The sequence below is a fragment of the Leuciscus leuciscus genome (genome assembly GCF_965113295.1).
Source record: "Leuciscus leuciscus genome assembly, chromosome: 10".
In the NCBI taxonomy this organism is placed as follows: Eukaryota; Metazoa; Chordata; class Actinopteri; order Cypriniformes; family Leuciscidae; genus Leuciscus; species Leuciscus leuciscus.
The window spans coordinates 15,441,839-15,459,570 of record NC_138734.1 but is presented as its reverse complement, the minus strand read 5'-3'; the positions used below and the strand labels follow the sequence as shown (position 1 = coordinate 15,459,570).

The window sequence follows — 17,732 nt, the reverse complement described above, 5'->3', positions numbered from 1 at the left end:
ACATAAGGAACAAAATATTTTTTTTTTATATAGAGCTCATGCTCACCAAAGCTGAATTTGTCTGATCAAAGATACAATAAAACTTGTAATATTGTGGAATAGTATTACAATTTTAAATCTTATTTGAATATATTTCAAAATGTAATTTATTCCTGTGTTGTCAAAGCTGAATTTTCAAAATCATTACTTCAGTGTCACATGATCCTCCAGAAATATGAAAACAGTTTTTGGAAACTACGATACATTTTTTCATGATTCTTTGATGAATAAAACATTCAAAAGAACAGCATTTATTTAAAAAAAGGAAATCTTTTGTAACATTACACATGTTTTAAGGTCATTATTGATCACTTTAATGCATCCTTAGTGAAAAAAAAATTCTGACCAACCAACACATTATTGAACGGCAGTGTACACTCAGTAGGTCATTATTGCAATATAAACACAGTCAGAGTGATCAACAAGGTATATCTTCATTTACCAGTCGAAGACGGAGCAACTTTCTGCTCTTATGTTTACTCGTGCACTGTCAAGGGCTTCATCATATCTGTCGCGGTACCGTCTTTGCAGCAATTATTTTACCACAAATACTGCATCGCGCGCTGTTGGCATCGAGCCTGGAGAAATGTATCCACACTTTTGATCGACATCTTTAGGGTATTGTGAGTGTGTGTGCTCGCGTCTCATTGAGTATGTGCGCGAGTTTGTGTGTGTGTGTGCTCGCGTCTCATATGAGAATGTGTGCGTGGACAGTTTATGTGCGCGCGCGCGTCTCATATGAGTATGTGCGCGGAGAGTTCCCCGCGTCTCGTGTGTGTAGAGTTCACGTGTATGTGCGCGAGCGACTTTAGGCGTGTTGTTGTGCATTTCATATGTATTTGTTTGAGCCCTGACGTTGACGAGTTAACCCCTTAGGTATCGAAATATGGTACCGAAAAACAAGTCATTTTTCGATACTCGATAGTATCGAGGCAATTCGGTCGGTACCTAAAAAGTATCGAACTCGGTACCCAGCCCTACATGTGTTTAGAGAATACTAAAGCATGTATTCTTCTGTACAGAGAATGAGAGAGAGGCAGAAATTGAAAACCCACGGAAAGGATCATCAGCGGTCTTACACTGCTGGCATTCAGTCAGTGTGGCCAGTTTTCCTTTGGTTATACACTCACCGAAAGGATTATTAGGAACACCTGTTCAATTTCTCATTAATGCAATTATCTAATCAACCAATCACATGGCAGTTGCTTCAATGCATTTAGGGGTGTGGTCCTGGTCAAGACAATCTCCTGAACTCCAAACTGAATGTCAGAATGGGAAAGAAAGGTGATTTAAGCAATTTTGAGCGTGGCATGGTTGTTGGTGCCAGACGGGCCGGTCTGAGTATTTCACAATTTGCTCAGTTACTGGGATTTTCACGCACAACCATTTCTAGGGTTTACAAAGAATGGTGTGAAAAGGGAAAAACATCCAGTATGCGGCAGTCCTGTGGGCGAAAATGCCTTGTTGATGCTAGAGGTCAGAGGAGAATGGGCCGACTGATTCAAGCTGATAGAAGAGCAACTTTGACTGAAATAACCACTCGTTACAACCGAGGTATGCAGCAAAGCATTTGTGAAGCCACAACACGCACAACCTTGAGGCGGATGGGCTACAACAGCAGAAGACCCCACCGGGTACCACTCATCTCCACTACAAATAGGAAAAGAGGCTACAATTTGCACAAGCTCACCAAAATTGGACAGTTGAAGGCTGGAAAAATGTTGCCTGGTCTGATGAGTCTCGATTTCTGTTGAGACATTCAGATGGTAGAGTCAGAATTTGGCGTAAACAGAATGAGAACATGGATTCATCATGCCTTGTTACCACTGTGCAGGCTGGTGGTGGTGGTGTAATGGTGTGGGGGATGTTTTCTTGGCACACTTTAGGCCCCTTAGTGCCAATTGGGCATCGTTTAAATGCCACGGCCTACCTGAGCATTGTTTCTGACCATGTCCATCCCTTTATGACCACCATGTACCCATCCTCTAATGGCTACTTCCAGCAGGATAATGCACCATGTCACAAAGCTCGAATCATTTCAAATTGGTTTCTTGAACATGACAATGAGTTCACTGTACTAAAATGGCCCCCACAGTCACCAGATCTCAACCCAATAGAGCATCTTTGGGATGTGGTGGAACGGGAGCTTCGTGCCCTGGATGTGCATCCCACAAATCTCCATCAACTGCAAGATGCTATCCTATCAATATGGGACAACATTTCTAAAGAACGCTTTCAGCACCTTGTTGAATCAATGCCACGTAGAATTAAGGCAGTTCTGAAGGCGAAAGGGGGTCAAACACAGTATTACTATGGTGTTCCTAATAATCCTTTAGGTGAGTGTATGTGCCTTAAAATGTTCAATTGCAGCTGTAACTTCAGCATTTGACCAGCACACTTTTTGTCCTTTCCACAAGGTTTTCTATTCCTACCTCACATTCATTCTCTGTACAGAAGAATACATGCTTTAGTAAACTCTAACTATATGAGAGCTCATGTACTTACAATGGTGGTCATATTCTGATTTAAACCTCAGGTACCTTGAGGAACTTCAGTGGTTTCTCGATGGGCATCTTCTGAACACCTGTAGGAAATCAGTTATAGACAGATCAGAAACTCAGATGTAACTCAAACCTGCATCTAGAACTTAAAACTGGTTATACATCTGATATCTAAAAATTACATTTCAAATGACACTCATTATTCTGGAGATGGAATGTTGTGTTAAACATCTCCTTTTTAAAGTTTTTGACCAACATGAACATGATAAACTTATTGGTTTGGTACTGATTCCATTAATTTTGTTCTAGAAAAATTGTTATTTATAATAATATCTGATTATTGATAACTGATTTTTACAATTAATGGCAAAAGGAATGTTTAGAAATGTAATCTGATATTATCTACTGACACACTATAGCAGGGTTCACCAATCTCGGTCCTGGAGGGCCGCTGTCCTGCAGAGTTTAGCTCCAACCAGCTCCAACACACCTGGTTGAAAGTTTCTAGTATGCCTAGTGAGACCTTGATTATCTGGTTCAGGTGTGTTTAATTGGGGTTGGAGCTAAACACTGCAGGACAGCGGCCCTCCAGGACTGAGATTGGTGAACCCTGCACTATAGTATGATATATATATACATACACTATGAACAAAATTCTAAACGCTTTTGTTTTTGCCCCCATTTTTCATGAGCTGAACTAAAAGTTAAGACTTTTTCTATGTACACAAAAGGCCTATTTCTCTCAAATATTGTTCACAAATCTGTCTAAATCTGTGTTAGTGAGCACTTCTCCTTTGCCGAGATAATCCATCCACCTCACAGGTGTGGCATATCAAGATACTGATTAGACAGCATGATTATTGCACAGGTGTGCCTTAGGCTGGCCACAATAAAAGGCCACTCTAAAATGTGCAGTTTTGTGTGGTGTCGGGGGGTGGGGGGTGTGGGGTGTCGGGGGGTTGGGGGTTGGGGGGTGTCGGGGGTCTGGAAACAAGTCATTATCTGGTGTGACCATCATTTGCCTCACGCAGTACAACACATCTCTTTCGCATAGAGTTGATCAGGTTGTTGATTGTGGCCTGTGGAATGTTGGTCCACTCCTCTTCAATGGCTGTGTGAAGTTGCTGGATATTGGCAGGACCTGGAACACGTTGTCGTATACGCCGATTCAGAGCATCCCAAACATGCTCAATGGGTGACATGTCCGGTGAGTAATGGTGGCCATGCAAGAACTTTGCAGAATGGGGCCGTGCATTATCATGCTGCAACATGAGGTGATGGTCGTGGATGAATGGCACAACAATGGGCCTTAGGATCTCATCAAGGTATCTCTGTGCATTCAAAGTGCCATCAATAAAATGCACCTGCGTTCGTTGTCCATAACATACGCCTGCACATACCATAACCCCACCATGGGCCACTCGATCCACAATGTTGACATCAGCAAACCTGTCTGCCATCTGCCCTGTACAGTGAAAACCGGGATTCATCCGTGAAGAGAACACCTCTCCAAAGTGCCAGACGCCATTGAATGTGAGCATTTGCCCACGCAGGTCGTTTACAACGACCAACTGCAGGTCGAGACCCCGATGAGGACGATGAGCATGCAGATGAGCTTCCCTGAGACGGTTTTTGACAGTTTGTGCAGAAATTCTTTGGTTATGCAAACCGATTGTTGCAGCAGCTGTCCGGGTGGCTGGCCTCAGACGGTGTTGGAGGTGAAGATGCTGGATGTGGAAGTCCTGGGCTGGTGTGGTTACACGTGGTCTGCAGTTGTGAGGCCGGTTGGATGTACTGCCAAATTCTCTGAAAAGCCTTTGGAGACGGCTTATGGTAGAGAAATGAACATTCAATTCACGGGCAACAGCAGGTGGACATTCCTGCTGTCAGCATGCCAATTGCACGCTCCCTCAAAACTTGCGACATCTGTGGCATTGTGCTGTGTGATAAAACTGCACATTTTAGAGTGGCCTTTTATTGTGGCCAGCCTAAGGCACACCTGTGCAATAATCATGCTGTCTAATCAGTATCTTGATATGCCACACCTGTGAGGTGGATGGATTCACTCGGCAAAGGAGAAGTGCTCACTAACACAGCTTTAGACAGATTTTTGAACAATATTTGAGAGAAATAGGCATTTTGGGTACATTGAACAAAATTATAGATCTAACTCAAAGTTCTAAGACTTCTTCTGTGTATATAACTGGCTTAAAACCATTTTTCTTTGGTGAAAATACTAACGTAAAATTGTACCACAATATATATTGGTTTAAAATAATAATAAACATGTTCATAAACACAAACTTGTTATGCTGGGTACACACCAAAAGATAATCAAGCTGATTTTGGGCCGATTTCCCCCTTCTGACAATCCTAGCTGTGTCCCGATTATCTTGATGGTTATAGATTATCTTATCAGATTTTCCCTTGGTGTGAGGTGTGTTAAGAGTGTCCGAACCTGATCGGAAGAACGTCGGAGCCGCCCTGATCTCGAATCGCAAATATTCAACATGTTGAATATTTACGATCAGAAATCCTGAAATGTGGGGGGAAGCCCAAGGACAAACGCGCGCATGCTCTGGAGATTATCACGTGAAAGGAAACAATATCCAATCAGAAAGCGAGATGAAGGAAGAAGGAAGCATAACAAATGCAGTCATGGCGGCACAAAGTGAAATTGATGTGGACAGCAGAGATGGAGGATCAGCTTGTTGATTTGTGGAACAAATGTTTACACAACGTGTTGTGTAAAACTTTTCCAAACACTATCATTGCAATTTCTTCCTGCATATCGTCCGCCATGCTTATTCTGAGGTCTCTAGAGTGTTAACAGTCGAGACTCTGATTGCATGGTCTTTAGGGTTGGGTATCTAGAACCGGTTCCAAAATGCCAAAAACAGGGGATTCGATAAGACGTGCGCACTTCAATTCCGCTTATCGATTCCTTACTTTGGTGATGCTCACATGCGCGAGGTGAATGGCAGTGAGCATTTGTTTACAGTTGTATTGATCTGCCAGGACCTGCCTGCCGCACATGCGCTGTACATTATATTTACGATGGCGGAGCGCAGCAGACGTTCAAAAGTTTGGTTAAGCTTTTCAAAAAAAGATGAAAATACAGCGAATTGTATCACATGCAAGAAAGACATTTCATGCAAGGGAGGAAGCACCTCCAATATGATGAAACATTTGCTGCAACACAGGGTCAATTTGAAGGAATGCAGCGCATTTGATTCGGTGCGATCTCTCAACAGCAGTACCACAGGTTTCCACACACCAGATAAAGCTACTAGCAGCAGCAATAGCAGTCTCTCACACTCAGGTACAAAACTAGAGCCGCATAATTCTGGATAAAATGAGAACCAGTTTTGTTTAAAATAGAGATCATGAATAAATACATAAGACAATTAATACGAGTCGAGTCTATAATTCCTTAAAGTGTTATATATATACAGTATATTGTAAATTAAGATGCATTGTCACAGTTTTACTGGTAATAGCCTAAATGTAACAAGAATAAAAGGTAGAAAAAAGTATTTGCTCTCTTTTTTCTCTCCAATAAATATTGGAATCGAAACCAAGAATCGTTAAGAACCGGATTCGATAAGCAGAATCGGAATCGTTAATTTAAACGATACCCAACCCTCACGGTCTTTTCACATCATGGCACACCACACACTATAGGAGCAAAACGGTTAAATCTAGGATTTTTTGTCCTCATGTTTGTGGTCTATCACATTTTGAAAATCTTATAAGATGTAAAAAATCTTTTGGTGTGTAACCCAGCATTAGTTGACACATACCAACATTACTGGAGACGCCTGCAGCTCCAGCAGGAACATCACCTTCAGAACCGCTTTCATCAGGATCACTGGCATCAGAGTCCGTCATACTGATCTCATCTTAAAGAAAAAGAGACATTTAAAACAAGAACATCTTCAGTTTAACCTGTATTCAGAAGTCATTTATGAAACATGACAAATGGCACCGTTTAATAATAATAATCATATTAATAACAACTATAATACTTCACTAAGATCACTATTATTAGAATTATCGCCTAGACAGTGATATACTAATACTGTCAATGAAAAATTAATATTTTATAATGAGTATATTATTTTACAATAAGAGGTTATAATACTTTCTTAATTTCTTCACTTAAGCTGTTATACTGGCAGAAACCTGCAGTTTAAGTGAAAACAGGTTTATAAACGCATCTTATTGCAAAATTGGATTACCACAAAAAATGTGGATATAATGCGAATGTGAAAATAGAGAGTAACTGGTGCTGGTTGCGTTCCCAAATGCATGTTAAACTTATGGCACATGCAGAGATGGAGTTCACTGCATCCATTCCCTGTGAAACGAGGCATGGAAAAAGCCAGATCATGAGCTGATCGAGCGAGCAAAGTGTGCTCTTCAGTTTGAAACGCAGCACAACAGACTACAGACTTACTTTCTTATCGTCTTTTGCGATTTGATAAGGGCATTAAGCCATGTTGTGCTTTTGATTTTAATATGTTTGAGAGATGCTTTGCCAAAGCAATTGCGCAAAAAACAAAGACAATTTATGTTATTATGAGGCGTAAAAATATTTTCGGTTCTTTTGGTTCAAACTGTGGAGGGACAGATTAGACTGTGGTGGGTCACTAGAGTAAAGGTAATTAATGGTAACACTATGAATTTTACTCCTCCCAAAAATGCCAAATTATAAACAGGTGAGAGCGTATTTTAGGCTATATGACACGTTATAGTGAGATATGACAGCGCTTCTGCAACACGCATCACTGCAGATGAGTAGCTGAGGATCTCTTCAGCATGCTGATGCGCAAAATACAAACTAAAAATAAATTAAAGTAAGTCGCAGATGCTCAACACACAGTCATCTTCATTAAAAGTAGTGAGAATAAATGATTTTACCAGTGCTGATGCTACTCTCTCTCCTATTGATCTTAAAATTAGCTGATACAAAAAATGCTGCTCATAGCGGTAGCTTTCGATGACGTGAACACAGTTAAATCTGATATAGCGCGGGAAATGAAGATCGGATTTATGTCTGTTTTGTGCAGACACATTTATGTGGCCAAGTGTAAATGGAATTGTTTTGACAATGAAATGACCAGGTGTAAAACAGCCCCAAAGATGATGTGAAAAAGTTCTTACTAGACTAGCATTTCCTAAAATGATGCAATGCTCTTTTTATTACCATCTCAACAGTCTTGATCCTCCAATGATGATTGTTCCTTCTCAGGGCTCACCTGAAAGCAAGGCAAAGAAAGAAAAAATAAACATCTATTAGATACAAAGGATTCAGAGATTCTCCAAATGAAGCAGCACAGATACTTGACTCCATTAACACTGACTGATCACTGTCATAAAACATAAAATTAAAACAATTTCACATTATCAATGATATACTTGAGCAAAAGAAGGCTGATGACGCCAAACTAATTCAGGTATGATGGGACATTTCAAACAGTGACTTAAGATTTAAAACACTGTGACATAAGTTGTAATCAAGTATAAAGTTAAAACCCTATAAATATATGGTCATAACCAATCAGGGATGCATGAAAATAATGCTCATTATTAATGTTATCATTGTCAATCCGATAAGAAAATTAGGCCGCTATATTAACACTAATAAATAATGGATTACTTCCTTCAGCTTCAGATGTGCGCTGTTCACCATGATGGTTTTGAAATGTTTGAATCACAAATCTGTGAAATCAGCGCATTGTTACAGGGAGAGTTCGCTTGTGGAATTGTAAGTTGTAATATTTTTTATTTTTGTTATATATCTGATTTATCTCATATAGGATGCATTTGGCTGAGTTAATGAGTGCTGCAGTAAACACTTCACTGTAGGCCTACCGGTGGTCAGCAAAACATTAATTATGATTGGGACTGTCATATATACATAACACTATAATGAGCAAACTATTGCATTAAAAACGTCGTGAATTCTTTGGGTTTAGTTGCTGTGTTTCAGCGTGTTGTCCTGGGAGGAGCGCATCCACAACAGGAGTTTCACTATGTAATAGTTGATTACTATTAATAATAGCTCAAGTTAATCTGTGCATGATTTTGTGCAAGTATAAGTTGTAATATTGTGTTTCTTTTGTATAAATATCTAATTTATCATATATAGGTTGTGTTCCGCTGAGCTAAAACCATCTAACAAAGCCTCAGTTTAGGGGTGTTCCTTCAGCTCTTTAGGCCATTTCATTTTAAGTTTAATGTTGTCTAATAACTTGTTTGCATTTTAATTTCATTTGATTTATTATTATTATTATTATTATTAAGGCAATAGATGTTTTGGTAAAACTTCACAATACATATGTTATTGCATTAACTAACATGAACTAACAGAGAAAAACTTTTGTTAATGTGAGTTAATAAAATATGTGAGTTCATGTTAGTTCACAGTGCATTAAATTAACAGATACAACACTGGATCCTAAAATGTCTTGGAAAATGTTGAGATTAACGTTAAGTAAGATAAACATTAAGTAAATCCTGTAGAAGTATTGTTCATTCATTGTTAGTTCATGTTAACTAATACTAACAAGATGAAACCTTTTTATAAAGTATTGCCATTTTTTTTATAAAGAAAGTTGGAAATATGAATGTAAAATTCATTTTAAAAGTTAAGGAATCTTACATTAGGCCACTGTACTGTATATGTTTGATTTATGTTGAAGTGTTTGGGACATTGGCTTTAAATGATGTGCATTTCGTTTTTGTAATCAGGCTTTCAAAGTATATCAAATTTTGGATTTAGATTCATCGGCTAATATATCAGATATCGGCTTTCGAATATAAAGAATGATCAGTTATCGGCCCAAATGTTCATATCGCTGTATCCCTAATTTGATTTCCAAAAAAACAATACCTTCTGTACATCTCTGACTTCTGACTGGGACGGGTACGGACTCTTCATTTCGAGAGTGGAGGGTTCAACCTCACTGAGAGTCTACAAAACATAACATTAGACATGAAACAGTGGTGTAAATATGTGAACACTAGATCTCACAGATGTCTCTGCTTCGTTTGCTCGTTCTCTTCCAGCACAACTCTCACTTACTTTGTCTAGTCCCACAGTAAGAGCAGCACAATCACTGCCTGATGACCACTGGCTCTTATGGCTCATCTGAGAATATGAAATTAAGCGTTACATACAGAAACACTTCACCTAAGAGTTTAAAAAAAGCATTATAAATGGAATATATAAAGGATAATGTACAGTCAGTCAGTAATTAATACAAAATAAACTGACAGGATAATCAGGGTCCTGATACACAGCTACCTATCAATAAATATTTGCACATGAAATACTGATTTGAGATAATATACAAGATTACAAAATAGTTAAAGTTTTCAAATCAATATTTCAATATTTAAATGCTACCACAAGGTAATGTTCACGGCTTTTATGCATCACATTACATGTGTTTTCATTCCAGTGTGTCAGGTTGTGTGTAGCTTTACACCAGTTTTATGAGGACACCGTTTTATGAGGACATCATAAGAGCATGTTCCTGATGTTTGACTTGACTGAAGAATCTCAGTGTGTTGTGTAAGTTTAACAGAATACTGGTCTATGAGGACACTAGATTTATGAGGACATCATAAGAGCATGTTCCTGATGTTTGACTTGACTGAAGAATCTCAGTGTGTTGTGTAAGTTTAACAGAATACTGGTCTATGAGGACACTAGATTTATGAGGACATCATAAGAGCATGTTCCTGATGTTTGACTTTGACTGAAGAATCTCAGTGTGTTGTGTAAGTTTAACAGAATCCTGGTCTATGAGGACACTAGATTTATGAGGACATCATAAGAGCATGTTCCTGATGTTTGACTTGACTGAAGAATCTCAGTGTGTTGTGTAAGTTTAACAGAATCCTGGTCTATGAGGACACTAGTTTTACTGGGACACTGGTAACTAGATACATTTGGACGGCACTGAGTTCAAGTGTGTGTATGTATGAGAGTGATACGAGACATTGCGCCTGTGCTAGATGTACAGTAAGTGATCGTGACTCACTTCTTACACACACAATCATAATTCAGGGACTGATAACTGTGGCAAATAATCTGTTTCTGAGGAAACAGAGTTATTACATTAACTTATTGGATACCTTTAGAGTTGCTGTATCTTGTTCAGGTTTCATCTGATTCTTCAGAGTTATCATCTGAAAAAAAAAGTAGTAAAAATATATAAAAAAGACAAATAAATACTAATTTTAGTATCACTTATTGAAAGCCAAACAGAGGTTGCTATTTTTTACCAACTTCTTCAATGATTATATTTAATCTGACAAGCACAAATAGTTTTCGCTATTGGTATTAGCCACAATGAGCTGTGAATTATGGGTTATCAGTATCGATCCTAATATTCCATATGTGTGTCCCGGTAAAACTAGTGTCCTCATAGACCAGGATTCTGTCAAACTTACACAACACACTGAGATTCTCCTGTCAAGTTAAACATCAGGACATTGCTCTTATGATGTCCTCATAAAACGGTGTCCTCATAAAACAGGTGTAAGACACACACACACACTTGACACACTGTAATGAACATGCATGTAATGTGATGCATTAAAGCCATGAACATTAACTTGTAGGGCTGCACAATGTATTGCTTTATCATTCATACCTATCTGTGGTAGTGACATTGCAGTATAGGCCTCTGTAAAGTCAGGCTATATAAAGACTCTGCCGTGTTATTTTACAGTTGATTACTCAAGGTCTGTACCTAAATGCTGTTAGACTTACCTGGAATATATGAGGCATTGTTTATTTCACATCTTTGTTAATTTTTTTTATCTCTGCTTGCAATTTATTATTTTCTATGCAGATGCAAACCCCTACAAAATCACACCAATCATTCTAGAATGATTAATTATTTCCAAATAGAGCTATTCAATTCATTTAGTGAAATTGCTTTTCATATTGAAAAACTTTTGTTAATGTGAGTTAATAAAATATGCGAATTCATGTTCGTTCACAGTGTATTAAATTAACAGATACAACACTGGATCCTAAAATGTCTTGGAAAATGTTAAGATTAACGTTAAGTAAGATAAACATTAAGTAAATCCTGTAGAAGTATTGTTCATTCATTGTTAGTTCATGTTAACTAATACTAACAAGATGAAACCTTTTTATAAAGTATTGCCATTTTTTTATAAAGAAAGTTGGAAATATGAATGTAAAATTCATTTTAAAAGTTAAGGAATCTTACATTAGGCCACTGTACTGTATATGTTTGATTTATGTTGAAGTGTTTGGGACATTGGCTTTAAATGATGTGCGTTTCGTTTTTGTAATCAGGCTTTCAAAGTATATCAAATTTTGGATTTAGATTCATCGGCTAATATATCAGATATCGGCTTTCGAATATAAAGAATGATCAGTTATCGGCCCAAATGTTCATATCGCTGTATCCCTAATTTGATTTCCAAAAAAACAATACCTTCTGTACATCTCTGACTTCTGACTGGGACGGGTACGGACTCTTCATTTCGAGAGTGGAGGGTTCAACCTCACTGAGAGTCTACAAAACATAACATTAGACATGAAACAGTGGTGTAAATATGTGAACACTAGATCTCACAGATGTCTCTGCTTCGTTTGCTCGTTCTCTTCCAGCACAACTCTCACTTACCTTGTCTAGTCCCACAGTAAGAGCAGCACAATCACTGCCTGATGACAACTGGCTCTTATGGCTCATCTGAGAATATGAAATTAAGCGTTACATACAGAAACACTTCACCTAAGAGTTTAAAAAAAGCATTATAAATGGAATATATAAAGGATAATGTACAGTCAGTCAGTAATTAATACAAAATAAACTGACAGGATAATCAGGGTCCTGATACACAGCTACCTATCAATAAATATTTGCACATGAAATACTGATTTGAGATAATATACAAGATTTCAAAATAGTTAAAGTTTTCAAATCAATATTTCAATATTTAAATGCTACCACAAGGTAATGTTCACGGCTTTTATGCATCACATTACATGTGTTTTCATTCCAGTGTGTCAGGTTGTGTGTAGCTTTACACCAGTTTTATGAGGACACTAGATTTATGAGGACATCATAAGAGCATGTTCCTGATGTTTGACTTGACTGAAGAATCTCAGTGTGTTGTGTAAATTTAACAGAATCCTGGTCTATGAGGACACTAGTTTTACTGGGACACTGGTAACTAGATACATTTGGACGGCACTGAGTTCAAGTGTGTGTATGTATGAGAGTGATACGAGACATTGCGCCTGTGCTAGATGTACAGTAAGTGATTGTGACTCACTTCTTACACACACAATCATAATTCAGGGACTGATAACTGTGGCAAATAATCTGTTTCTGAGGAACACTGGTCGCATGGCACTGCTTAAGCATGGAAACCCTGAACTCACCTTTATAATGATTGCTGAATCTGCCCTGGAGCTCATCTGTGTCTGTCCTCCTCCAGATCTTGATCTTCTCCTTCACTGACTCACTTCAGCCATCATCTCATGTGTCTGCACGCATAGAAAAAGACTCTCATTAATCACGACCATTGCATTTCATTTGACATATTATTCAAAAAGCTTGTTTTAAATAAATTGATCAATTATGGTAAACAGCATTCAAGTTATTTTAATACTTTATTATTATATGATATTTAAGGAATATGTTAATTGATAATAACTATTCATTCATAGATTTCATTCACAATTGATACATTATCGGCAATAATAGTGACAGTATTAATAAGACTGAATCAGACTGACAGTTCTAATAATATTCAGAGTATATTTTATTATAGTCAGGAGTAATATGAGCACATATTTGTGTCTTAATGTGTTTAAAGCAAGCATAACTGTAGTAATATTAAGTTAACAGTAGCATATCAGGATACTGTACTGGGTGAAATAGCCTCCCCTTCACATACTGTAGTCATGACAACGCGTTATTATGATGGCTAGACTATTTTATGAGATCAGAAAAGGTAGCAGTTACAAATATAGTGCAATCGAAAACGAGTTTAAAATGACAAGCATCGCTGATTCCCTCATGTCAGTCTGTAAACAGAATCACTATAGGTCCGCTAGCACCGTTAGCATCACGCGCTAGCTGCTTTCTAACTGTAAAACGAGCAGCGAAGAGCATACAGAACATGCACAAACAAGCCAACCGGACCCACATGCTATTAGAGAAGCAATTAAACAACGTTATAACTTACCTTTTGGATAACAGTTGCCTTCATCAGGTCCACAGATGTCTTCTCAGGTGCAGAGTTTGTCCAGTCCAAACAGGAAATGACGTGACGACGAATGACTACACCTCTGATTACGTTGTACTTATCATAATATAAACGGGATTTTATTTATTTATTTATCATATATTTAATGCAAAATTAATAAATTACAGGCAAAAATACTTAAATAATTAGTATTTTGCATTAAGTTGCTACACATTTTAAAGCTGATTGAAGCTCCGCCCACTGGCGCCATCTTGTTTTCGCGATCTCCCGCCTACCGGTACCGATCTGACCAATCACTAAAGCTGATTGAAGCTCCGCCCACTGGCGCCATCTTGTTTTCGCGATTTCCCGCCTACCGGTACCGATCTGACCAATCACAGGCCCCAAAGAATACACTTGTGTAAAAGATGCAAATTTTTGATGACGCGGGTGTAATACCAGGACCTGGCTACAGGGGCGCACTCTCGAAATCAGGGATACACTGTGTATGGTAAAATTTCAGGGTTTTGTGGTATGTAAGGACATGGCGCCAAACTTTGAGAGGGAGCTTCTGGAACGTAGTAAATGACATCTACGCTGTCGGATTTATGAGGACATGGCCTCTGTCCTCATAAACCCAAATGTCCCCATAGTGCTGGTGCGTATTCAGGTCAAAAGTCCTCGTAAACCACAAAAACAAACACACACACACACACACACACACACACACACACACACACACACACACACATATATATATAGTATGCATACATGTATTGCATTAGCTTAAACTGTCACAGCACTTGCATATTGTCCTCCTATTGTTAGTTTAACTGTAAATCGCTTTGGATAAAAGCGTCTGCTAAATGACTAAATGTAAAAATTGGCTTGATATTGGACATTAGCACATTTAGTCGTATACAAAGTCGTATACACTTTAGAGACGGTCCCTAAATGTGCGAATGTCCAACATCAAGCCATCTGTATGCCAATCTATCACTGGGAAACGCTCAGCATTAAGCTTTGCGCGTTATTCTGTGTCCATCTGCTTGCCTGCGAGTTTGGTCTTTTACATCACTGTAGTCCATTAAGCTATGTTAAGCGTTTTATATGTTCAGCAGGGGAAACCTGAAGTATTGAGGGAAACCCTAATAGCCTGCATGCAGCAGCACATCGCCACAATATAAAGTTAAGGCAACTAAACAACCAAGAGAAATATATGTCAACCTCAAAAATGTAACATTGGATCTGTATATCCGCATCGGGGAATAACATTATAATCTCGTTCACGGTAGAGAAAGATGCATGTAGGCTACACATGAATCAATCAAATCAGCAGCAATTCTGAATCAATCAAATCAGCAGCAATTCTGAGTGTGTGAGTGTGTGAGTGTGTGTGTGTGTGTGGGGGGTCAATGGACGGCTTGTTACATGAACCTGTGATCATGCTTTGACTGCTAAACAGTCCTGTATGTGACAGATGAGAGCGTCTAATTACCTTCAAGTTTTGTCGGATCAGTTATTCTGAAAGAACTACGAAACATTCAAACGCAAACACTACACATGTCAGGATTATTGCCAACCACAATTTGGTAACAATAGAGACGAAAACTTGTGGCTCAGTATTTAAATATGTGTGTGTGTAGGGGTGGGCGACATGAACAAAATCTTATATCATGATGTGAGTCATTTTATTTCACGATAACAATATACATTACCTAAGATATAGTTATTTTTGCTCTAAATAAGATTTTTGTGATATCAAAATTTGGATATTATTGAAATTTTATAATTCTTGTATCCATTTTCAATATTACAAAAATCTATTACTAGCTGAAGTAAAAATAAAAAATAAAAACTCTCAAGAAGTAAACAGTGATAAAATAAGAACAACTAAGCTAATTACAAGCATAAAACAAACTAAACTAGAACAATGAAACAAATTAAATAGACTTAACTGTAAAAACTCAACATGATCTCATGGAATGTGTATGTATTTATCGTGCAATTTATACACAAAAAAAATAGTTTTTATGTGCATATGATACGTACTGTAAAGTAACCGTGAAGACACTGAATTTAACATAAAACAGCCGTCATAATAATCACAAATACACTTACATTGCTGTAAATGAGTTTTATGAATGAATGACTTGTTCTAACTGTTGCTGGTCTTCAACACGCGCTTTTGCACCATCTGATGGTGAGGTAGACTAACAGCAGATGGAGAGTATGCTCGGCAATCTACTGTTTTCCCTGCAATTCCTGGACGTCAATGTTGAATTTACTGTCGAATTTGAACCACTGAATTTGTGGAAGCGAATTTGCAAAGCGAAATAAAATGGACCGAAAATTGCCTGTTGAATATTATTGGTTGTATTTTTAAAGAGTTTGAATATTTTGGAAGTGAAATATGAAAGGTGAATATGGATTATTGAATTTTTAATAATGAAAAGGTGTTTGAAATGTTTTTAATTGAAATATTCACAGCTTAAATATTCAACCATGTTGAATTTCAGCCCATAAAAATGTAAGCACTAAAAATACAATGATTAAAATGCAAGCATGGTTAATGCAATGCCTATTTTTTTTCAAGTAGTGCAATTCAACATGCTTTTTATTTCAAAAACATTTGACATTATTTTACTTCCATAGCACACATGCAAACAAACAATACACTCTTCACTCATACACACGCACACACATTCACTCACAAATATTAATGAATCAATCACACTCAATCAAATCACCTCCCTCTCTCTCTCTCTCTCTCTCTCTCTCTCTCACACACACACACACACACACACACACACACACACACACACACACACACACACACACACACACACACACACACACACACACACACACACACACACACACACACACACACACACACACACACACACACACACACACACACACACACACACACACACACAGTCAAACACAACCATGGACATGCAAACAATACACTTTTCACACATACACATGCACACACATTCATTCACAAATATTAATAAATCACTCACTCACACAGATTAATAATGTACAATAGTCAATCCACCTGATTGACAGGTGTAAGTTTTGTGTCAATTCAATTATTACTGTTTTTTTCTTGTTATTCTTTTGTTAAAAAGGAAAGATCTAACTTGTTGGGATGTGTTCATGTTCCATAAAGGGGATGCCAGTTTGAAGAATGCCATTTGGTGGCATAGGAACCATTATACTTGAATTGTGAATTGTTTAATACCTTTTAATGGTCTTCTGCAATGTTTGAGGCATATTTATTTTTCATGCTTTAATGTTGGCCTAATTTCAGTTACATTTACATTTTAGGCTATGTAGTTTGAAATTTTTAAATTTTTATTATTTATTTATTTTTTATTGTAGTAACCACTCAGCTGTATGTGGAAATGCATATTTAAAAAAAAATGTTGCAAATAAAACCATAGTCCACAGCTTATGTAGTTTTAACTTTATTTTAGTATATAAATTCAGTGAAATCATCAAACGTTTGTATGACTTGCCAGTGACTTGTGACCCAAGCTACGACTTGACTTGACTTGCTTGACATAAAGCAGTGACTTGACTTGACTTGACTTGCTTTTCACAAAATTGACTCGGACTTGCTTGAGACTTGAAGGTTAAGACTTGAGACTTGCTTGTGACTTGCACATGTGTGACTTACTCCCATCTCTGCCAAATTCCCTAAATTCAATATGGCTGCTGTCCAAAAAACGGTTTTGACTACAAATTTTGAACCAAATGCGCTACAAATGAGGATGTGGTGTCTATGTTATGTTTATTGACCACAGGAAGTCCATTGGCATATTTATATTTATGCTTGTGTAAGTCTGGAACCTGTATTCTTTTCAAGACTGTAGTTGAAAATCCTTTTTTTTTTTACCACAACTTTGAAGGTTCAAATGTTCAATGTTG

The 17,732-nt window shown here is 37.7% G+C and overlaps 1 protein-coding gene and 1 long non-coding RNA gene across 2 annotated transcripts; both read right to left on the bottom strand.

Annotated features, from left to right (window-relative positions):
• Nucleotides 1–1,112: 1,112 nt before the first annotated feature.
• LOC309507448 lies at nt 1,113–6,769 on the bottom strand. The gene is made up of 3 exons (XR_014209149.1): nt 6,344–6,769; nt 2,545–2,623; nt 1,113–1,786 (listed from the first exon to the last, which is right to left on the bottom strand). It is a non-coding gene; the product is annotated as an uncharacterized lncRNA (long non-coding RNA).
• A 1,966-nt stretch (nt 6,770–8,735) lies between these two features.
• LOC309507494 (uncharacterized protein) lies at nt 8,736–14,545 on the bottom strand. Its single transcript, XM_082181684.1, has 7 exons — nt 13,791–14,545; nt 12,982–13,086; nt 12,221–12,286; nt 12,029–12,109; nt 10,689–10,742; nt 9,631–9,696; nt 8,736–9,519 (listed from the first exon to the last, which is right to left on the bottom strand). The coding sequence occupies exons 2-7, from the start codon at nt 13,015–13,017 to the stop codon at nt 9,412–9,414; spliced, it is 411 nt and encodes a 136-aa protein (XP_082037810.1). The 5' UTR covers nt 13,018–13,086; nt 13,791–14,545; the 3' UTR covers nt 8,736–9,411.
• Between the last annotated feature and the right edge of the window lie 3,187 nt (nt 14,546–17,732).